This window comes from Pyrgilauda ruficollis, unplaced genomic scaffold (assembly GCF_017590135.1).
Source record: "Pyrgilauda ruficollis isolate IOZ18807 unplaced genomic scaffold, ASM1759013v1 scaffold5, whole genome shotgun sequence".
In the NCBI taxonomy this organism is placed as follows: domain Eukaryota; kingdom Metazoa; phylum Chordata; class Aves; order Passeriformes; family Passeridae; genus Pyrgilauda; species Pyrgilauda ruficollis.
The window spans coordinates 1,522,941-1,547,304 of NW_024526599.1; the positions used below are offsets into that span (position 1 = coordinate 1,522,941).

The window sequence follows — 24,364 nt, forward strand, 5'->3', positions numbered from 1 at the left end:
AGAAGAGGCCAACCCCCATGAGGCTATACTCTCTGTTCAGGTAATTGTACCAGAGAGTGATAAGGTCCCCCTGAGCCTCCTTTTCCCCAGGCTAAATAAATAATCTCAGCTCCCTCGGTTGCTCCTCACAGGATTTAACTCTCCAGACCCTTCACCAGCCCCATTGTCTTTCTCTGGACTCACTCTAGCACCTTAATACCTTTCTTGTAGTGAGGGGTCCAGAACTGGACACAGCACCTGAGGAGTAACTCACCACTGCCCTGGTTCCACTGGCCACACTATTGCTGATACAAGCCAGGATGCCACTGGCCTTCTTGGCCACTGGGCACACACTGCCTCATGTTCAGCTGGCTGTTCACCAGGATCTCAAAGTCATTTTCCATGGGGCCACTTTCCAACCTCTCTTTCCCCCCAGCCTATAGGGGTTGTTGTGGATGAAGTCTAATACTCAGAACTTGGATCTTGTTGAAGCTCAATCAACACACCTCTCCCAACCAAGGGTGCAATCATGGGGAAATTCCCAAATGGCTCAGCCCACAGTGTTGCACAGGAAATGCATTGGAAATAGAGCACTGTACTTCTTCTCCAACTGTTTCCTGTTTACATAGCCCAGTACTGAAGAGACCCTATAAAGACAAGCCCCATAACTGCTAAGAGCTTCCCAGGTTAATCAGGTCTGCAAAGAAAGGTCCAGACCATGCTTCATAGGCTGTTCTCTTCTTCTCTGATTTTCTCCATCCTGGACTGAAAGAAGAGGTTAAAAAATACATAGCCCTTTTCTACATTAAGCAAATTTAGTTTTAGCCACCTTTACACTTTGGAGCCATAGGGAGTGACCCAAAAAGATCAGACAGAATACAGCAAATTCCTTCTGGCCTTACAGAAAATAGCAGCTTGAAGTTCTTTGCAAATAAGCTAATTTTTTAAGCCTTTGAGATGCTGACCAGGTTTTGGTGATTTTTTTCCCCCCCGGACTCATTCTCCAGTCTTACTGCTTATTTCCCTGCTATTTTAACTATCTAAACTACACTGAATTGAACTAAATCTAATATAGAATTACATAATAATTCTAACTGAAAAGTACAGGGCTAGCTGATTCATTCATTATGATCTTCTAAAACGACTTCAAAATTTGCCTTCTGTGAAGACTGTGACTGAGCCTAAAAACATTGCAAACCTGTGATTTTTCTCTCCCCACATAGACACTGAAGTGCAGAGAAGAACAGATGGATCTCTGCACAGTTCTGCAAGCATGGGAATGGGGAAAGAGCACGCAGTGTCTACATGAGTTTGCAGTTTGGGCTGTCCATCATTCTTCTACTGGTAATAGATAGTAAAGGAACAGCATTATTGTCATTCTGTATTGGACACTCTAGTCTAGTCACATCAACCTGTGCAGGTTCCTGCCATCACCTTTTGTTACTGAGGAACAGCTTACGTAAATGTTAAGATATTATTTTATCACCTTCTGAAAAGTTCACCATTTAAATACAGAGTCTGTCTCCATAGTTAACTCCAATGTGAAGTCCTGTGCAGAGCACCAGATTCCCACACATCACATGTTGAAGATGCAATGCTCTCAGGAATTTGGGTACCTGATTTTGCCTTATCTTATCTGTCAGAAAATTAGCAAAACACTGCTGTGCCTGTATTTGGTCTGCTACGTCTGCTGTACAGCAGGACAGTTGTTATGGTCCCACCTATAGAGAGCAAAAACAAGAAACACTAAATAAGAGAGCCATTGTGTCTCAAGGAAATTTTTTTATAACTGAAAAGCAATTGTATTAGAGGTTAGCTGTAAGTAGAAAAACATTTGACTCTAGATAATAACCTAAAGACAACAGTGATCTTTCTCTAGAGAGCTTTTTCTGCAAGGTAAGAGCATTATATCTCATTAAAGCCAGTGCTTCTTTTTTTCTTAAACCTTTGTGCTTTTTGATTCTGGAAGTCTGTACTTGATACTTTATTTCTTACTTACTTGATTTAGAACTTTGTTCTGACTTATGAATCTACTTGCAGAAGATGACAAATTTATAATGCTGAAAACTCTGCTAATATATTCCAGACCACATTGCTAAAATGACAGAAGTTTAAGAATTAGGTCTTCTAAATTAACTTCTTATCAGACTTAGGAATGTTACCCAAGTAACACCAAAAATGTACTGTACATAAATGAAGAAGTCATAGAACAGAATTATACACAAAGGAACAGTAACAGCATTGCTCTATATTTCACTTGAAAAAGTAACCCTAAAAGGTTTTAAATCTTCTCTGAATTCAATGAAATATACTTACATGAGCTTTAAAATGTACAGCATGTTGCAATTTTAGACCTAGTTCACATTCACTATAGGAAATTAATAAGAATGACAATCAAAGATTTTCAATATTCAAAAACTTTAATATGGCTGAAACCTAGGCCTGAATGTTTCACTTTTTGCAGATTTGCTGCATCTTCACCCTGAGTTGCACTGGAAGCAGCTCCCAGAGTGAGACAAAGGGAGGGAGACCTCATGCAGGACCACAGTCCAGGCTGGTACCAAGCAAAATGCAATGATGTAAAACACAAGAGTACACACCATGCATAGTGAAATGGAAACAGGGGTTATCCCCATGTGTCAGTGACTGCAGGCCCAATGAAAACAAAACAATGCTCATTACATCTGCTTTTGAGTGGTGCTGAAAAACTGAGACACGGCATGATGCTACTCAAGGATGCCACTATTTTCTACTCAAGGATGATAAAACAATGTCTGACATTAGTGTGACTGCAGCCTACTGGATAACACAGTAACCTTTGGTGAGGAGTCCAAATACAGTTATTTGCCTAATCTGAGTTAGAAATAGGATTACCATTTAAATGCATTTCAGTGTCTAGTGGGATAAGCTATTTCACTAAACAGTTTCACTAAAATTTCACTAAGCTGTTTTACTAAACAGTTACTAAATGGCACAACAGACTCCTCTCAATACAAAGCCCTTGACACATTACACAAGTGTTTATTGCTTCTGCTTACAAGCCAAAGATCAAAAGATATCTTAAGCTAAACAGATCATAACATGAAAAAGTGAGAGGCAAGCCACGAAAGTCATATGGACAAAGCACTGACACCAGGAACCAAAGACTACAGCTTTGGTTAGATGGGTTTCTTCATACGTGCTTAATCACTGAATTTAACCAGTGAAAGTGCTGTGTAGCCCTTTATGAACTAATAGCCAGGAAGAATTTAGATGAATACTAATTACGATGTATTTATGGAAAACCATAGAATCATGGCATGGCTGATGTTGGAAGAGACCTTAAAGATTATCTATTTCCAACCTTCTTGGCTGTGGGCAGGGACATGTTCCACTGCAACACATTACTCAAAGCCCCACCAACCTGGCCTTGAACACTTCCAGGGATGGAGCATCCACAGCTTCTCCAAGCAACCTGTTCCAGTGCCTCATCACCCCCACAGTAAAGAATTTCTTCCTTATATCCCATCTAAATCTACACTCAGTTTAAAGCCATTGCCCCTATTCCTATCACTATATGACTTTGCAAATTGTCCCTCTCCAGCTCTCTTATAGCCCCCTTTGGGTACTGGAAAGTTGCTCAAAGGTCTTCCCAGAAAATCCTCTTCTCCAGGAAGAAAAAAATCAAACTCTCTCAATCTGTTTTCACAGGAGAGGTGTTCCAGTCCTCTGGTCATCTTCATGGTCTCATTTGGGCTCACTCCAATAGGTCCACGTCATGTACCCCAATTAGCACTACCACCTGGTAATTTGTTGTAATTAAACAAAATTTGTCATGTGCAAGTACCTGCAATACATTCATAGGGTATCAACATCCTCACTGCTTAAGACTCAAGCAGATTTAAACAAACACTGAGATGGATTTACTCATAAACCAGTCAACTAAATAAATTCCAGGATTTGCACACATTACCTGAAGTTATTAAACAATGAAGGCTGATCCAAAAAGTCAGCAGACATGTAGTGCCAACATATGCTAAAGAAAACAAGAGACAGAAAAGCTTGACAAATTATTTAGGAAAGTCCCATTGGGATAATCTCTGTAAGAGAAACAAGTATTCACATGGGCTCAAGTCTCTTTTTGAGTTAGCATTCTTTTACAGTCGCTCATGGTATAGAAAACACTTGTCCTTACGGCATTAGTGAAAGCTTTGCCCGGGTTTGCTTCCTGAAACACAACAGCACAAACGTAGCAGCCACAGGTAAAGACTTACAAACTGCTTTTGTACTTTTCTGATACCAGCCACAAAAAGATGCCCCCAGTCAAATGAAATAATGAAATGTACTCTCTCATTGTGGGGCTACAGTTATACAATTCTGAGTAAATCAGAAAACCATCAATAGTCCTTTCATTAAAAATGAAACTCTGATTCTATTTTTTTAAAATAAGGTGTACATGTAATGTACATTTAGTTTAAAATCTGACTTAAAAGATCAAAATGCCTGAATCCTGGAGTACCACCAAATCCTACCTAGATTACTTTTTAGTCACTGCAAATCAGGATAGAAATTGCCAGCTAGTAGAAGGCAGATTAAATGCTAATGTAGTCTAGAAACTTTTTAAGTGAATTAATGGAGATGCACTTTTAAGCCTAAAGAAAAGATGTTTAACTAACACAGAAAAAAGTGTTTGATACACAGAAAAAGTGGTTGATACTCATTCTGTTGTGCTTTAGCCAGCAGGATGTTTCTCCCAGGGAATCTGAAGAGGGCTGAAAGCATCTTGTGCTAGGCTTCACTTCAGTGAACAAGGTCGCATGGTCTGCTGGGCAGCTTCTTAGGTCTCCTTGGCTGGTACAATATTTTATGCCTCATTTGAACCAAACCAAATCTTTTCCCTTCTCTCTCAATCAGTCTTCCACCCAATGCCTCTGCCTGGCAGACACATACAGGCACCATTTTCAAAATCAGCCAGTGATGCTGCTTACAACAGCATCAGGCCTCTTTCTGCAGATGGCTTTTAATTTTAGTCCAAATGCAGCTATGAAGTCTATGTTGGTTAACAGCAGCAGAAAGAAATTCATCCAAGTATCTGGGAAATACAGGTACTCTTTCAGAGAGCTACCAAATCTGACACTTTAAAAAAGTATCAGCAAATAACATAAGCCAATAAGTAGTACTGGATCAAACAGGAATGCTACAGCTCTATTAAAATCATTAAAATTAACAACTTGGACTTAATAACCTCTAACTGCATTACAATGTCGCAACAGGCTTGTAAAATAAACAGCTGGAAAATCTGATCTAACTATCCATATAACTAATATATGGATATTTCCTTGACGCTGCCTGCAGCCTAAAGCACCTTCCAGAGGTACAAACCTCTTTCTTTATCTTATAGAAAAAGCCAAGTCACCAGGGAAAGGCAAAAAACTGAAGGGTCAGCAGTTTGGAGGCCAACCAGGGTGGGAGCAGGCTTAGGGTTTCTAGGCTACTGGGTACTCTGGTAAGGCAACAAAGCCCTCTCCTCAACTCTCTAAAAGAGAGGATTTGAAAGCTGGGTGGCAAAGTCCTGGTTTCCATTATAAACTCTGCACTGAAGCAGCTTTTCATCCCAGAAATTCATTGTCCAACTGCACAAAGGAACATAAAACATTACTAGGAGCAGGTGCTGCAGTTTGGAGGTGGTTCATCTGTTCTAGAACCACTGCTCACCCAGTCCTGTGAGAGTGTGTCACACTGAAGAAAAAGCTTACTGCTCACCTTAGGCAACAGAAATGAAGAAATATTTCAGCAGAGCAGACCTCACCAGGATATGCACTACCATTAACTGATAAAGATAAGGCATCATTATTAAAGCCCTCATATAACTGTCTCTTCTGAACTGGCTTCTGTTCACTTGGGCAAAATAAATCTAAATATATGACTTACAAATGGGTCATGCTAGATGCTCTTTGCCAGTAAGTATAACACAAATTCAAAGGAAGCTGGGATAGAGAAGATGGGCTAATTTAATGTAAAACAAAAGCTCTGCTCATCATTTAGTTCTAACTGTGTGGGTTCAAGGTGCCAGGCATTGCTTTTGAGACTCAGTAAAAAGAAGTGGCTTTCAGAAGGATTTGGAAAATTTTCTTCCCTTTTTCAAAAACTTCTGCTTTATTGCCCCACACAATGATATCATCAATGTACTGCAGGTGTTCCAAAGCTTTATCCCACTCCAGTGCAGTCTGGGTAAGTCCACGGCAGATAATAGGGCTGCATTTCACTACTGGGGCAGTGGATTTCAGGTGTACTGCATGCCCCTCCAAGTGAAAGCAGACTGTAGTCTGCATTCTGCTGTCAAAGGGATTGAGAAAAATGCATTAACAAGTATACAAAATTATGTGTACAAGCACACACTGTCCTGATATTGTTTGAATATATACTCGGTCTATATACATTATGTATTCAGAATCAATGACAAAAATGTAAATGTTGAAGTGAGTAAAGCTGGGCACAAGTCCTTAGCATTGCCACTGAAATGCCTGGAGGGCTTTCAGAGCTTGATTCAAGAAGTTGACAGTCATTTCCACTATGAATAAATAGGTAACAGAAGACACCAGAGAAGCTGCATGTTTAACTCCCTCCAGCACTTACAGTCACAATCAAAAATGCCAAGATTTTTCTTAAGTTTCTGTTTGCAAATGCTAAATATCACTGATCTCACTGAATCTGGAATACTGAAACCTGCAAAAAGGAATCCTATAAATACTGTTTAACTTGAGAAAAACAATCATGCCTAAAAAGAACCCAAAAGGCAGCCCCTTCCAGGCTAAAGCTCCTCAAAGTGTCCAGGTACTCATGTTATAAATAAGAAGCTTGACTAGGCCAATATTCAAGCAGCAATCAATTTATTAATTAATATGGTAAAGTATGAGCAATACAGTGCTGGGCACAGCAGGGGAAGTTTTCCCTCCAACTGCACACTGATAGTTGGGGCTTACAGGTATATATAGGGGTAACCATAAGCTTTCTCAGCAGTTTCTATTCCCAATTTTTACGTCACAATTCTATAACTACTGTGATTTAGTTTTTCTGAGGATGTATCTCAGAAAGGAGTATCCCCAGGCTGAAGAGCAGCCAGATGAAGCCCTTCCAGGAGCAACCTACAACCAGTGCAGGGCCTCTGATCACTCATACCACTCATATCACTAGAAAAGCAGGACATCGGGGACCCACAAGCTCTGCCAAGGCTCTTAGCCATGCCCATGTGGCTCCTCTGCTGAAGAGCAGCCAGATGAAGCCCTTCCAGGAGCAACCTACAACCAGGGCAGGGCCTCTGATCACTCATACCTGTCCTAGAAAAGCAGAACAGCGGGGACCCACAAGCTCTGCCAAGGTTCTTAGCCATGCCCGTGTGGCTCCCACTTAGTAGGTGCTTTCAGCCACAGGCTGCTTGTGTTAGTGTCTTCTGCAGGTGAAAACACAAAGCTGCCTACAGGCCATGCATTGAAGAGCTGGACTTGATGACTCTTGTGGGTCCACTCCAGCTCAGAATATTCTGTGATTCTGAATTTAAATTCATTGTACAAAACAGTTTGGGCGAGCAGGGCTTGAACAGACAGCAAGACCGAATGCAGATGGTGGTGTGAAATGCCAGGCATTGATGCTGGGGATGGTCCTGCCAAAGAGCAGAATGTCCGTCCCTGCACTCCTTCCCATCCCAGGGGTCTTCAGACCCCATATTTCATTGCTGTTATTCACTTGTGGGTGAATGATATTAACGTTTGTATCCAAATGTAAATACCTCCCACCAACACAGGAGCCAAACATAAACACGATGATTATACAGTGTCTGGGACACAGCCCTAGTAACAGAGATAAAAATCAACACATCCAGGGAACAAGAGAGAAAAGGCAGTGCAAGAGTGAGTCAGCAAATGTAAGCAATATGTTAGTCAGGCAAGCATTTCTGAGTGCACCACCAGGCTGCTCGCGCTGCAAAGTCACAGCCCTGGTAATCTGGAAGACCATCCTGGTGTGAGGGTCCTCATCCTTCTGCAGGGGGACCTCTAAATTTTCATACTGGTTTTGGGGAGATTTTCATGTAGATTTTTCCCACTGCCCCCACCCTCCCCCCATCCTTAAGCCTGAGAAAGGAAAAAATCTGTGCCATGTTTAGAAAGACAGAGATGTGAGCATGGAAATCTGGTAAAGCAGAGGAGGCTGGCTGTGCTGCTGTGTCAGGTGTCACAATGAAGGCTGCAGGTTTCCAGGATTAGCCTGGTCACTTTGCAGGCCATGAAATGCTCCACCGAGCCTGTTTAGCCTGTGGTTTGGCTCTTCCTCCTGCCAGCCTGCTTTTTCTGCAAAAGAAGACTGAGTGCCTCAGAGTACTGCTGTGACATGTCCCCATCAGTGCTGAACCTGTGCAACAGCCACGGGGAATGGGACTGCACCACTCCTCTCTGGGGCCACACGCATCACAACCCACTGCACAGAGTCCATCCAAGGGACACAGCTACAGAAAGCAGTGAGGGGGAAGAAAAAGCAAGGCACAAAGCCAGGAAGTTTTACAGAAGTCACTGGATTTCACGTCATCAGCAAACTTATTTGCAGTTTTTCTGATCTAAATCCTGTTGTTCCGCCACTTTGAAAATGCAGGCTCTAATTAACTCACATGCTTATATACTCTGGTGCCTGAAGGATACTTGCTTTTGTAAATGATATTTATAAAGCAAGAGCTATTTAATACCTGCTTAACATATATCTATAACCTTCAGAATGTCTCCTATGAGTCAACACAGCCTGACTTAAAATGACATATTTCCCCTTTCTGTTCTGTAAGGCTTTCTGCAGTGTACAGCCACTACCCCACAGCACAGCAGAAGGCAGCCTAAGCCATTGCTCATATTAACTCATTCAATACTGGGTAGTTTTATGCTGGAGGAGGAGCACTTGCATAGAGAAGATTGCATTTAAGCCTGTCTCTGGGAAACAAGCCCTTTTCAGTTTAGTGTTCATGCTTTGTAGTGATCTCCCATATTTAACCATTTACTCCACAGCCAGATCCTGCATTTAAAACTCTTCATCGTTATTTCTCCAGGAAGCCTGTGGGACGGTGGCTTAGTTGAACTTCAGCAGCACTCAGATTTCTGTCTGCTCCAAAGCTACTGGTAATGGTTGAGCCATCTCATTACTCATCCAAAAAAATGTACATCCTCTTCCCATTCCCATCACAGATATGTTGGATGAATTCCAGGCCCCAATTTTAATAATGAAGGTCCTTGACAGTCTCTAGCTCTCCAGATGGGTGCCTTACCCACTCTTTGAATGAAGCAGGTGGAGCAGGATAGTCTAGGAGCCACACCACAGGGCATTATCACAGCAGACCGTGGGATCCAGTTAGAGAGGGGAGTTTGCTCAGTTCACAATTTAAGAGTGTTTATCCCCACTCACGCAGCCGTAAGGAAACAGCTCAGACTGCATGGGTGCAACATTTGGGCACACAAGCACCTGAGCATAGATGCCACCACGGGTACTATCTAGGACACATCACCTCCATGCCGTGCTTCCTCCAGAACTGCTTTCAAGACAGCTACACAGGCAGCCTCCAGGCAAGGCAGCTGGAGCAGTGTGGTAGCTTACTGCCTCTGCTGGTCCCTTCCACTCTGCCGCAGGAGGAGTCACGAAAGGCAGCTCCGTTTACCCAGCTGTGGCAGCGCTTCCACGTGTGCAGCATGGGGCCAAAGTTCAGCCCTGGGAAACTACTCCACTGCCAGCAAACCCAAGGCATCCCACCCTGATATCATCCCATTGTGCAACCTGGCTGACTGTGAGGCTGTCCCTGCTGCCTCACAGACTGGCTGACATTCAAGAGGGAGCATTTGATCCAGCATCCAGGAAAAATGCATGATGGTACCAGGTTTATGTCTGTACATGCAATGGGAGACTCTCCAAAGTTTTGGGAACCAAAGTCTTGCTTTCTTTTAATGTCGCATAGGACTTTGGAGGTTAGATGAGAGACTTTTGCTGAAAGGCAGTGGAAATGGTCATTTTCATTTGGGAAGACTTCCAGCTGCAATGGCTTCAGGCAGCTCTCAGAGCAGCCCTTGTGGCTGTGTGGATCCACAACTTTCAAGGCATCCTTCCTGTTCTTAGAAATGCTACATTATAGAACTTTCTGTCATTAAAGCATCTAACTCACCAGGAATGTGACTGTGGGATTCTGTCTTGATCTTAGCAAAGTGAAAAAGGAATCTTAAAATACCGTAACTGTTCATGGTAATACAGTGAACACAAGTGTCCCTCTTTCAAAATGTACAGCTATTTTACAACACAAGAACTACCTGAAACTCCATCAAGTAAAGACTCATTCTTGAAAATTTAAACAAGGAAAGTGGGCTAAAGATGTCTGAAGCCAAATTCATATCCCCTGTAAACAGATACAACACTATCTAGTTTAATGGAAAGCAGTGTAACTCTGCCAGAAATAAATAGTAACTATGGTCATCAGGACGCAGCCTGTAAAGACAAAATGCCGGACGACAATCATAAAAGCACAGGCAAGATACTTGTGGTCTGTCAGAAAGGTCCCTCAATCCTATATGCCATTTTATTGGAAAAGCAATGAAAACTGGTCACAGTACTTGCAACGGTTCATTGAGGCACAGCAAAGGACCACCCTCAGTATCTTACACACTTAGCATGCCTACCCCAGAGCCACCAGAATTCATATGGCACCCCAAGATATGAAGTCACAAGAACTGCTAAGCCAAGAACATTTGGAAAGCCTGAGGTCAAAATCTGCATTCCCAGCTTTAATGCTGATACACGATCAATGCAACAGATCCTGTTTTGTTACCCTCATCCAATTTTCCTCTCCATCAATGGCATGCCACTACAGAAAGCAGAGGAAGGAGCTCTGCTTATTCACCCCACAATAAAAAGCTGTGGTAGCTCTTCCAGTTACGATTTCTCTCTAATCTCTGGATTGCCCATATTATCAGTCTGGTGTATTTTTTTCTAAATGTAGGCACAACTTCTTTTCTCTTCATTTTCTCCTAACACCTTTTCCAATTATTCCATTTACAGTAATGACCATTTCAAAATATGTGAATTGTCATAATTGTTTTACATACCAGATGCTACATTACATTTAGCCAACACACATAAACTTAGGAACTAAATCTTATACACTGAAGCCAACTGCCATTTTACCATGGACTGACTTCAGTATTTTTCCACTTAGTGACTGGGAAGTGGCTTTTAAAAGAGAGGGCTCTTTTTTACCAGTATACGATGGGGCTGTGGAAAGGTACAAGCACTCTTCCTCGGTTATTACTGCCTTATTCCAGAAACCAAGTGATTTTATCAGAAGATGGCAGTGGGACTACCCTGATGCGGTGCTTTTTACATTCAGCCAGAGACAGCTCAAGGCCAGGCCTGTGCTGCCCAGCCCCACCAGCCCAACCCCAAAATATGTCCCAGCTGTTTTCCACCGTGTAGGGTGTTCTGCAGAAACATCCAGGGCTTCCCCAGCCACCTGTACTGCTAACTTAACTGCTCCTAAAGGGGAAAAAGATATACACAAAATGAAAGAGGAATGGGAAAGGGTGGGAGAAAGTAAAAACCAAATAGGTACCTGAAAAAAGAGAAAAAATGCATTGTGGGGGAGAAGAAGGAAGAAGGATCAGGAGAAATAACCATGGTCTAGTTTGCTCCCTGAGTTTCTACATTTGGTAAGAGAGGGAGCGGTTTTACAATAAAACTTACTTCTCTCAGCTGTCCACTTCCTGATGACTCAGACACCTCACACAGCAGACATCTGTGGCCAGGCAAATGCCATCACCAGTGCCTGCAAGGTGCTCCTAGGACCTGACTGAGTGAACAGTAATATAAACTGTCTGTAATCATCAAATACCAGAATCTCGGACATTAAACAAAACATTCCGGGCAAACATCCCAAGCAGGATCAAAAGACATCATGTGTGGAAGGATCTGGGAAGCACATCCACTGTAACGACCATCTTGATCCAGGGGCACCATTACACAAGGACCACCTCTCACCCTCTCACAAACATCAGGGGACTGGTTTTCAGATTCTTTCTTTCAGCAAAATGTTTTCCTTTATTTCCTAACAAGTGTGAGCATCCTGGCTACAACAGCCTTGAGACAGTCGGGCTCCAAGAGTTACAATAGGAATAGCTGCTGTTGATCCTATCTTTCAAACAAAATTTTGAAATTTGTCCATGATCTAAGCACTGATATAGGAGAGGAGCTCTTGGAAAATGCTGGAAAGCTTATTTGAATTTCTTAAGACTGAAATTTACATTTCAATCCTGATATTAGAAGTTTGTGAACAAGGACACTGAAGATTCCTTTCAGTACTATAACATTACTTTTCTTCATGGTCTTAGGTTGTTTGGAGCCATTCTCTCCCCAGTGGAACAGAAGCAAAACTCCCCACTGGGTCACAGAGATGGTGGCAATGTAGCGGCACAGATCTGGCTGTCACAGTTCAAGCAATAATTTACCTGAGCTTTAAAAAAAATAGTGAGTTTTGTCTGCTTGGGGTACTAGTCTTAAACTAAACTCAAAGTCAGGGGCAAGACAAGAGTTTTTCATTGCGTCTATGGGCACTGCCTTGCACAGAAGGAATCTTGCCTATCATGAGACTCCCAAGCAAGATTTTAAAAAAAATTATTTAACTCCACAGTATTTACAGAGTTCTAAAACAACAAATAATGGCGTAACAAAATAATCTGATCATCTGTGTACACTGCCATTTCAAGAGGCAACGTCACTTCCAGACAGTTGTTTTGTGACCAAAAATAGTATTTTCTTTATCAGACATGCGATCAAAATAGGATATTTAAGCACACAGGAGCAGTCAGGTCAGATCAAAGGTTGAATTAGGCAGTATCCTGTTTCAGACAGTGCCAACAGCAGTATTTTATGAAAGCCTATAATGGGGAAATGCCCTCACAAAATAATGCACAGACAACATTATGCATCCTGAAATACTTCTACCTGCTAAACAACGTGTTTCATCATGACTCTGAAATGAATGGTGCACACTCTCCTCAGGAGTTCCACTTAGCACATCCTCACAGCTTCTGCTTTTACCTAGGAAAGGCAGTGAAATTACCCACTTAGGGTTTGGCTGAGTTTAGGCTGGATGCTCATGACCATGGATGATGCCATGCACACATGGAACAGGATGGATCCTTGTCCACAGCCAGGACCGGGGCTGAGGTGCAACAGGGTCCAGGGCAGCCAGCAGCCCCAGAGCTACTGCGACAGTGGGGCAAAAGCCTTTGTGAACGTCGAGGTAGACAAGAGCATCCAGACATCCATGGGGTGGACAAAACAGCTTGGAGTTTTCTGCTTGGCTGTCAAGCCAAGGTGAGTGAGGAAACAAGAAGGAATTGAAATGCAATAATTTCCTGCTAATAACTAACGTTTCTTTTGCTTGTGACCTGCAAAGACTTGGAAAAGGAGTTGGACAGCCAGCTCCACCAGGGCGAGCAAAAAGGAAGAAAAGCCATGGCTTTCAGCTGCCTGGAGATGATGTATGTTGGCAACAACAAAATTCCCAATTATGTTTACAGAGGATCTGCATTCAGAAGAATCACATCAGGGGACCTAGAGGGTACATTCCTAATTAAAGCTAAAAAGAAAATTACATAAGGAAAAAGACAGACTTTGTAAACATTTGTTCATAAACTGAATGGCACAGTGCAACAACTTTGGCATCCCACTTTTGTTTACACTTAGGGGATTTTAGTGCTATCTTAAGTAGCTCTTAATGGCTCTAAATAACTTAAAAAAAAAAAAAAAAGAACTGAAACCCAGGAAATTTTATTAGTCAAAAGATAAGAGTCCTCTTTTTTCAAAAATTAACTCGGCCCATTGTTTCTTTCCCTTAAAATATTAATTGGCACCCCCTGGGATTGCTCTTTCCAGGTGTATTTATACTACTTATGGCTCAAGACATATAGAGCAGACATTTGGCCTTAATAACACTCTTGACTGACCTCAAGTTTTCTGTTCAGGGGTAACTGAGGCCATCAGATATCAAAATCAACACATTCAATCTGATGAGCTCACAACCTGGCTGACATCCAATTCATTTTTTACTCAGTTTGCAGACTTCACATACCGAAATTAATTACCAACAAATTTTAAAAATTCTATTTAAAAGTTATCATCAGATGTTGAAAAGTCTGAAGTTTTATTGGACTATTTGAAGGACAGTTCCTTTCATAAATTTGCAATTGAAAATTGTCTGGAATTTTGCAGTTCAATACTATGATAAACTGTCTTGCCTCTAATATTACAGCAGCTCTTCTCAGTCTTCAGTTACCACAATCAAGGAGACAAACTTTGCCCCACATCCTTGGCAAGAATAAAGTATTCTTTGCTGCTAGTACAAGTGTAGAAGTGCACAGCAATGGTGTAAGACCATTATGTTTCCAGTACTGCTTTATCATAGTTATATACAGGTCTTACCACTTCAGGATCACCTTTGCGACATGGCAGAAAACCTACTTTGAATATGTCCAGAAAGGAATTGTTCCCTATTTCACAGCAGAGGAACTAAAGCACAAAAAGAAATTTTCAGAGACGACACAGGTCCTTGATTTCCATTGAAATGATGGGACTCAGGCACCTGACTGATGCCCACCTTCTAAAAAGTGGCTATGGCTGCCTTCAGTTTGAAGTCAGGCTCTCCATATACTCAGAGATATCATTCCCTGCACTCCACGCACCACATAAACCACTGCCTGTGCTCTGCAAGGTCCCAACTCCCCTGACTTGACCCCCTCTTCTTCCCCACTCTGAATACCAGCTCCTCCCACAGGTCAAGGACTCTGCTCAGCAGATGCAAGCTCTGCCCATCATTTCATGGCATGTCTTCTCTGTGGGACCTGAGTCCCTTCTCCAGGCAAACTGAGGTCATGTTGCTTTTGGAGTCCTTCCACCGTGCTCCTAGTATGTACATAAAATTCACACCAAAAAAAGTTTGTGTCCTCACAAAAGTCAACAAGTCTTGCAACCGATGGTTTGCAACAGAGCACACAGTACAAGGCACACCGTGAAGGGCAGTATCAGGTACCATTGCTACTTTGGCTCTGAAAGCAATCATAACATTTGCAAACCTTGCACACAAACTGATACAATTTTCTCCTTCTATTAGCCTGGGTGCAGCCACAGCCTCGCTGTTTCCTGCTCTGTTGACAGCTTGCGAAATGTTAACCTGGCTGTCCCTGCAGACCTCCCCATGGGGCTGCGCCAGCCTTCCCCAGCGAATCCAGGAAGCCCCAGGAGATGTGATGCTGGGATGCACACAGGAACAGCACAGCTTGTAGTAGCAGCAGTCTGGGACACTTTGGTGATGGGACAGCACAGCAGAAGACAAAACCCTACCACTCCAACTGAGGGCAAGGCTCAAGTAGGCTGACAAAACTGTTGGTAAGAAAAAATTTACTGGGTATCACTACACAGGTAATGTGGTTACACAAACATCGCACATGTTGGTATAGCCTAAGCCAGCGAAAAATTTATTTTATATTTCAAACTAATTTACAGTTTAAAATAATGTTTTAATCTTTGCTCTTTTCCATTAAAAGAAAAAGCACTTAAATTCTTAACAAAGCTTTCCAAAAAGTGTTTTGGAACGTCCACATTCCCGCATGCCATATTCACTTCTGAAGATGATGGCAAGCTCCTAAACTACTCCTGGCTGCACTCCTTTATTATTCCCAGAAGCATGTGGTGTTTCACAAAGTAGAAGAGAAGTCGCCACTCTCAAGAGGTTTAAAATCACGGAAGCAACATGATGACTGATATGTTCATACTCTAGGAACAGAGTAAACAAAAGGCCAATGCCTATGTTTCAGTGGTAGGCTGAATCAAGAAGACACTGATGTTTTTATCTTCAGGATGACATTTTGGTGTCTACCATATTTTAAAATTTTTTCTTCCCCAAACCCACACAGACAGAAAAGGCCTGCAGGATGAAAAAAAGGCAAAGAAATAAGATCCTCTAATCTCTGCCATGCACTGGTGGCTCTGTCAGCTTTATGGCCAGTTTGCACAAGAGAGCTGGAAAAATCCTGTCTGGAGAACAACATGTGGAGGAGGTAGGCTAAATTTTTGGGCCAGCTGAATTCTGCTCAAGTAAAACAGTCCCCCTGTTGCAAAGAACCATTCACATCTTCCCTATGAGTCCTTGCTGCAGCACAGGGAAAAGTACACAGTGACTGCAGCATCCCTCTCTACATCCTTCACTTGGCATCTAGCAAGAACTCGGGGGGGGGAAGTAATTTACATCAGTTTTTGGCTGCTACGCACATATGCCTGGAGAGGTACGCTCACAGCCTCTCACTCTTGATTTCTGCATGAGGTAAGAGCAGCTTAAGTGGATGAGGAGAGCTTGTTCTGCATTTAGGAAACAAACCTGTCTAGGACGATGGTGCTTGTGTGAATTATTAAAAGGCAAGTGCATTTACAAATCCAAATTAGCTGACCCTCTGCCCTTCCACATTTATCTCTAGTTGTGACTCGAAAGAAAATCACAACAAAGGACAAATTTCTCACAGCACTGGCTCCATTTTCTGCCTCTGTCACATAAAAGTTTTGTTAACAAAAGGCTAAAAAATAACTTCCTGGACAGATGTTTTCTTTCAAATACATAAACAGTTATCCTCATCCAAGGTCCACTAACTTGATTTCAGAATTGAGTTGTCAGATACCAAAAAATTCCCAGCAGTCCTTCTCTCTACTGAATCATTACTTCAGATAATGATAACAAAATCAGCCAGTTTCTGCAGCACAGCCCAACAGCACGTTTAGGGAATAACCAGTTTCACTTTCATCCTGCTCGTCCTCCTCCCAGTACTACCTGCGAGCATGCTGCCGGCTGCCACGGGTTAAACCTTGGCTTTTTAGGAAGCAAAACAGGAGAGGAAGGAGAGAAAGAGGACTGAGGAGAGCCTGCCCAGGGCAGCAGCTGGCAGGAGGACATCAGGCTGGGGCAGGGACGTCCGGAGCGCTGCAGCAGCCAGCGGTGCAGCACAGGAAAAGTTTCTGTGATTTTAGGCAAGCCCTGGTGTGACGTCAGCGCTCCCAGATAATCTCAGCGCAGTCAGCACAGGCCTCCTGCCTCCCCATTGGCGAGCCCCTCGTCAGCAGACATCTGAAGATAATTATTATTGGCCAGACAATTATAACAGGAACGACTGTCACTTCGTGCTGTTGCCTGAACCTGGTGCTCTGCAGCACGATGGAGGAGGACTCCAGCGGTCACTATTCCATCCAGGCATGTCTGTCACTTTGCCTTTCCTGAGCACCAGCCAGCTTTTTCCTGCCTCACAGGCTGCAGCTGGGAATCGGGAGCTCAGTGCTACAACACTTTTTGCTGCATGTCTGACAAAACATTTCTGAATTTTCTCCACAAATATTAATATACTTACCCATAAGAAATAAAGGATTAGAGTTGCATTTATTCTCATGCAGCAGCTTAAAGGAAAAAAATCCTTTGCAGACTATTTACTTCATATCACTTCCCTCTTTGAAGAAGTTTTGGAGGAGGTGCAGAGAGAATTTGATTTGAGAAAAGATTTGAATAAATGATTATTATGTTATTATTTTAATAAACATTTGACTTAATCCTGAACATACTGAAATCACACCTTCCATGATTTTTGAGCACATTATGACAATATCTTAAAGTGATACTGTAATTTATAAGCAAAGCTACTTGATGGCACTATACTTAAACATGAATCAACAACAGCTTTCCCACAACATAAAGTATAAGGAGTTTCATGAGAGTAAATGGATCTGCTGTTCTTTAACCTCCTGAAATCCTGCCATTGTTAATTTAGGGAAGGCAACTAATTGGCAGCTCCTATCATCAGAGACCAGCAGGCTGCAGGTCCATCTTTGCAGTCTCCAACCTGCCTACCTGCATAAGAACCAGGCAGTCTGGGGGCTATTCCATAAAGGTGTGCGTAAACATAAAGCCAGGCATTCAGGGAGGCATGAAACCCATCCGCTCAGAAGTATCAGGCAACAGACTATTCATTTCTCCTCAAACACAGCACCCCCTTTCCAGCACTGCTAATCCAGGCCCAAGCTTTAAAGAGGTCTCAGTGACATGCATGTTTCCTCCATATAGTGAAGCAAGAATATCTGGAATGAAGGAAGGAAGAGCTCATTCACTGTCACTAGACCAATATGCCCTCAGATGGGATTTTCAGGGGCAAATGGCAGTAAGGAAACAAGCACCAGGATGGGAAAGAAAAGACTGGGTGCCAGCTACTGGTGAGGGCAGAGGAAATGCACTTGCCCCAGGGAGTGACAAAGCTTGGAGCAGGCTCAAAGGACCACAGCAAAGAGGGACAAGCCTTGGCTGAACAGAACCAGACCTTGCACCATGATCCTTCCTGACCAACCATACCAGTACCTAGGGGTGTATACCACTACCCCTAGGCTTTCAGTTCAAGCTTTTCCAGTTTTAGGCTTACGCAGTTTTAATTAAAAGAGCATGATGGTGCTTTAACCAGCTCAGAACTCAGAGGATATGTAAAAGGATTCACATCCATCCTCAAACTAGGCTACATCTTCATATGCAACCTCATCAGACATTTCAAAATCCAAAAGTCAGGGTCAACTCCTTAAAGCCAATTCATGCCCCCTAACACCCTACAGCCTTTTTTTGTGTGTGTGCATGTTGTAAGGTAACAAGACATAGTTCTGAGATGAGGTAAAATAGCAAATGCCACACCTATAGAATTTGTTTACCTTCTTGTTATACATTGTAATAGTATTGCACCCTAATTTAAATAACAATTACAGTATAATATCCTGCCAGTTTTTTTCTTAAGCAAGTCTCCCTAGTCTGTCTTCCTGCTCAAAGAGCAGAGGAACATGTTTATTCCTACATACTGCTACCTGACAACTTCATCTCGGATGGCTCTTATGGTTAAGGATGTGTACATTAAGGCTACACCTACAAAGTGCAGGAGCCACGTACTCTGCCACTGATATCTGCATACACAAACCTATTGAGTCATCCTGACAGGAAGCAAAAAACGCTGCTATATTTTACCAGTTCAGCTCCCTGCAAAACTCAAGCACTTGAACAGGACCTGCTTCATTAAGCAAGAGCATTTCTTCAAGATAAAAATGCACAATTTAACCTGAAACTTGGAAGAGTCTTCAGCAGCATTTTAAAGAAAAGCCTGCCACAACAGAGACCTCAGAGTCCACAGCTCTATTTAATTTCCAAAATTATTCCCAGGACACAGGAAGATCATTCTCCTTCACTTTCACAAGAATCAAAGACATTAATTCATCAGCTCCCTCAGAGAAGGTGAAACTAGACTGAAAAGCATGTGGACATGTATGATTGTGCCTCTTTAGCTGTACAGCAGCAGTGTAACACTGACAGTCTCCTCCTCTGAACCTGGAAAGTGGGAGCCCGGTGTTACAGAATCCCATCTGACGACCTCTGCAGCACATGAAACTGCCAGAGAGATTTCAATAACACTGCTATGTAGTACCTGACATCTTCAAGGCACTCAGTAAACATTACTTAAGTCATTAAAGCACCTCATAAGGGCATTTCAGCATTATTATCCTCGCTCCCCTGGTCTTTCTTTGCTGGGGAAACTGAGGCCTAGGAGAGGTTATGTAATGTTCCCAAGGTCACATCATGAAGCACAGGAGAGTCAGGGAGAAGATGCAGGAGTGCTAGTTGCTAGGCATGTTATTTTAAATAAACTGTATCTCTCCTGGGTTATTTGATTATTATATACACTCATGTATCACCCCCTCCATCCTCTTTCACCAGCATGTCCTATTCTGATGCCAATTTTCTTCTGGAACATGGACAGAATGGGAAGTATCCAATACTCCCAGCCCAAGAATATCTATGTGGTCTCCTTTCTCCTGAAACAGTGACACCAGGCACCCTTCAAGAGGTGATGAGCTTACCTGCAGAACAGAGGGAGACATACATGCACTTAAATGGTCATTTTAATTATACTGCCCTTAAAATTCTTCAGACAAATCACTAAAGGATTCTAGCATATCCCTCGCTGAGATCCACCTAGGATCCTGGACCATTCTGCCCTACAAATGTAGACACCAAAGCCTGGGCCCAGAGGCAGTCCTATACTACCACTGTCCCATGAGGGTGGCGTGGGGAAGGTCCTCACTCAGGGGTTCAAAAGGGCACACAGCCCTGCCACGGGGGGCATGCAGGCAATGCGAAAGCTGGGGGCTAGCTGGAGAGAGAGACCACAGGAGCAGCAGAAAGGGCAAGACTGGGCACTAGGAGAGGGTAGTCAGGGACAGTGCACCAGCAAGGCACAGGTGAGTGGGGACAGACTGAACACAAGGCCCGTGCAGGTGGTCAAAGCTAGGACAAGGACCGGGGCAAGGTGGGCAAGTGTCATCGAGAGAGGGATCCCGGCCCCGAGGACAGCTCAGAGGGCTCCGCGGAGGGGGGAAGGGCACAGGGGTCCTCTCTCCATCCTCGTCTCCCTGCTACCGGCCAAGGCCTAGGGATGCCCCCGGGGCAGTGCCTGGCAGAGAGCAGCCTCCCGGCACAGCCACTCCCCTTCGGCGGGCCAGGCAGTGACCGTGTGTCCCCTCGCGGGGCCGTCAGGCTCCGGTTCGCCGCGACCCGGGGAGCCCCGACGGGTCCATGCGCAGCCCCGGTCCCGCCGCGGCTCGGCGCGCCCCGGCTCCCCGGCCGCACGCACACGCCGGGAAAGTTAATAACCGCATGGCTGCAAATGAAGTTTAATATGAGCTGGGGGAGGGGAGGGGGAAGGCAAAGGGGCTCCGCGGGGAGCGCGGGCAAACGCGCAACTTGTTTGAAGGAGGCTGCAGCGCGGGGAGCGGTAGGGTCGGGCAAGGATGGAGGCAAGGAAGGCCGAGGGCAGAGCCGGGGCACGTGTGCGGCTCCGCGCCGCCAGGCCAGCCGGAGGGCCGGGGCGCGGCGGGAGGGGGCGGCGGTCCGGCCTTGTGTAACCCGGCGGGGTGGACCCCGCCCGGGCGCGCAGGTAGCCCCGGCGGCAGCGCCCGTGTGCCCGCGCACGGCGGCGCCGAGCCGAGCCAAGCCGAGCCGAGCCGAGCGCACCGCGCCGGCCGGGCGCAACCCGCGCACCCGGATGGGCTCAGCGCCTCCCCGATGCGGGCGGGCGGCGGGGCCCGGGGGCGGCACTCACCAGTTTTCCTGCATCCACTGGATGGCCGCATGCTCGTTGAACTGCTTCTCGAATTCGTATTCCTGCAAAGTCAACACTGACATGTTCATTGGCCCGGTGGCTGCGGAGCCGCTCCCCGCGCCGAGATGCTGCCTGCCGCCGCCTCGGGAGCCGGGCCCCTGCGCGCCCGCCGCCGGAGAGCCCCCGCCTCTGGCCTGGCCCGCCCCGCCTCAGCGGTACCCCGGGTTTAGCATAGCTCCGCTCCCCTCCGCGCCTCTCCTCCCGGGCCCGCCGGTCTCCTCCTCTTCTGCGGCCGCCGCGCAGCGCCCGGGGGCGGCGCGGTCTTAGTGCCCGCCCGCCGCCGCCGCCGCCCGGGACACCCGCCCCCCGCCGCCCCTCGTACAGCCCTGGCGCTCCTCCGTGGACCGCGCCGGGGTTGCACTCCTGGAAGGAAGGACCCCCCCCCACCCCACACACACACACTGCAGGCTGTCAAAAATAGCTGCAAAAATAGGAAGCCCCCACCCCTGTGTTGAATCCATGCCGCAGCGCCCTGCGTGCCCTTGCCGGCCAGCCGTGAACCTAAAAGCACAAGCTCGAATTTAGCCAGAAGGGCAGACGCATGCCCTTCCCCAGAAGAAGCCTACACACGTTCTTTTTTGCATTTAGATCCCAGCGCACCTGCTGCGATTGCCTCCATCCCGAGGGAGTGGGCTCTCGGCCCCCCTGCCCAGCCGGGTCCAGCTTGCTGCGGGGACAGCGCCTGCGGCTGGGTGTCCCCATGCGGGGGGAACCGTCCTGCAGCCAGGTAGCCCCGAGCTCCCTGCTGTGTACAGACACGCTTTTGGATGTTACAGTATGCATGGGGCAGAGACACTAAGTCTAACCATCACCTGCTGAGCCGCTCTCGCAGTTGGGTCACACGGGGTTTATGTAGCCTTAATTTCCTTCCTGTCTCATCTGCCACTTGCCGATGTTTCCAGCTGAGCTCTTCCTACTCCAGCAGCATCCTGGATGTGCACTGCAGTACGAGCCGAGCTAAAAGAGTGGTCCCAGCCCCCACTAAACTTGAAGTCTTAAGGCAGGAGGAAAACAGGGTCAAAGAAGCCAGCATAAGCCAGCAGGTCCAGCAAGGTCAGCAAAGTGCTCTTGACTTTCCTGGACTTCAGTTCTCATTGACATGGAAGTTTTTAGTATCATTAAACCCAAGCAATGAAGAAATGAAAAAAGAGAGCCCTCAAGTATTGAGACATCAACAGCTAACCAATCTGATGATCCTGCTTGCAATTGGACTACCATGCTCTTCAGAGTCATGTTTTTCAGCACATTAGCCCAAAGTTCTGAAGACCTGCTCCCTTACACTGGCAGCTTCCTAAAGTTGGTGTCAGAGCTGGTGGAGTGCCCAGGATGAAGCTGAAAGTTATAAAATGTTATGACAAAGGCTCCTTTAGGGTTAGGATGGCCATGGGGCTTCAGATAAGGTTGACTATTACCTCTGCAGGGTTTCTGTCTACCTGGGAGCTCAACTGCCAACCAGACTTGCAAAGCATCCAATGGCATTCAGCCTTCATTGCAAAGTGCAAGACATCAGGTAGAGGGTAATTCACAGCAAGACTTGAAAATGTACACTAACACTTTTAGGAAATACATAAACAGTCTGGAAATACAAAAGCCTACTGAGATTCATGTGAGTCTCAAAAGCTCACTGGGGACTTTTCCAAGTTTTCTGTAGCTCTCACAACTTCTGCATAGGTTAAACAATCTGCAGTGAATCTTACTTACTTTCCTGTCCTGCTCTACCTGAAAATTTCCCCTAGCACATTACTATCTACAAGTTAATCCTCAAGTTTGGGGTCACTTGCAAAATCTGTGTGAACAATGGAAAAGCATAAAAACCTTCTTAGCCTTGAGGAGTTTGTAAGACCTGCTTCTAGTTGATTAAACTGATCACAGTCAAGAACAATAAACAAAAACATATAGTCTACTTTAAAGGAAAAGAACTTTCATGTAACCATTTTTGAAGTAATTTAATTAGTTCTCACATAAAAGCACAAACTTGAAGTGAAAGTAGGAAATGTCTCTCAGGAGAAAGGATGTGGGGAGAATTACGTGGTCTCAAGAGACAGGGAGTAAAATGTTAGTCCCTCTGTGCTTGTTCATGTTCATACCTCTATATTGTTGTGGTTTTTTATGGGGTGCCCATCTCGTTCAGTAAGTGGATAGTTATTGAGCATTACTTTGTATTCCCTTTATTTAGCATGTCTCCTAAGTCTGTGTAGAAGGCGTAGCAGGTAAATGATACATACAGATACATGTTTATGCCGTTTTCATTATTTTTGGTTGAATAATGCAAACAGCTTCATTCCGGATTTACAGACAACTCTCTGGTCAGGTTGGGCATCTTACCATTATCATTTCTGCTACTAAGCAAATACTTTTCCCTCTGTGTAATAGAGTTAATTTATTGCAAAAACCATTAGGCTTCTATTGCTGTTAGAAGTAATTTTGAATAGTTTGTCTTGCTAATGTATACCTAGGTCTCAACTAAACTCTTAGCAGCTGCTGGGAAATGAGATGCTATACTGCTGACAAGTCAACATAAGGTATAGTAAGTGGCAATGAGAGTTGACACTGTGATTTAAACGTGACATCAATTACTAAAACACACAAAGACTTGAAGGAGACCTGTGTGCTCAAGAGCTTATTTCCAGCTGTATCAATTAATGCATCAAAATATTTAATCTCTCTGTCTGTGATTTGGCATACCTGAAATGAAATCTACATGCAATAATGGAAGCCATGGAAAACTGAGTTCTATATACCCCATAATTTAGAAACAGCTTGGTGATGTTCTTGGATAAGGCAGTGGGAATTAGTATCAAGAATGAATGGTCCTAACATAGAGAAAGATTTTATCAAGTGCCAAGCAATGAACCAAAAATGGACAAAGGTCATTTATGTCCAGCCCAAGTCTACCTGGCAACTGAGGCCTGCAAATTGTTTGTGCCAGTGTATTTCTCCTGATCTCAGCCATGGGCTGCTGGGAAGCTGCTTGAATGGATTCCATGCTAAGTCTAAGCAACCCTACGAACCAACTGTTGTACACAGGAAGGGTTAGCACATAATAAATTAATAGTAAACATTAACCTGAATTACCATGTTACAATGAAATTTAAAGCAAGATTATTGTGTCATCTTTA

At 44.5% G+C, this 24,364-nt stretch overlaps 1 protein-coding gene across 2 annotated transcripts in view; it reads right to left on the minus strand.

Annotated features, from left to right (window-relative positions):
- ELOVL6 (ELOVL fatty acid elongase 6) overlaps positions 1-21,461 on the minus strand; it is a 78,980-nt gene extending 57,519 nt beyond the window's left edge. The window contains exons 1-2 of one of the 2 annotated variants that reach the window (XM_041480075.1): positions 21,405-21,410; positions 21,186-21,247 (exon numbers count right to left, since the gene is read on the minus strand). In XM_041480075.1, the coding sequence (XP_041336009.1) occupies positions 21,186-21,199 (14 nt within the window). In that variant the 5' untranslated portion in view covers positions 21,200-21,247; positions 21,405-21,410. Of the gene's footprint in view, positions 1-21,185 lie in introns of both variants that reach the window. The other variant, XM_041480074.1, reaches the window with a different exon arrangement.
- Between the last annotated feature and the right edge of the window lie 2,903 nt (positions 21,462-24,364).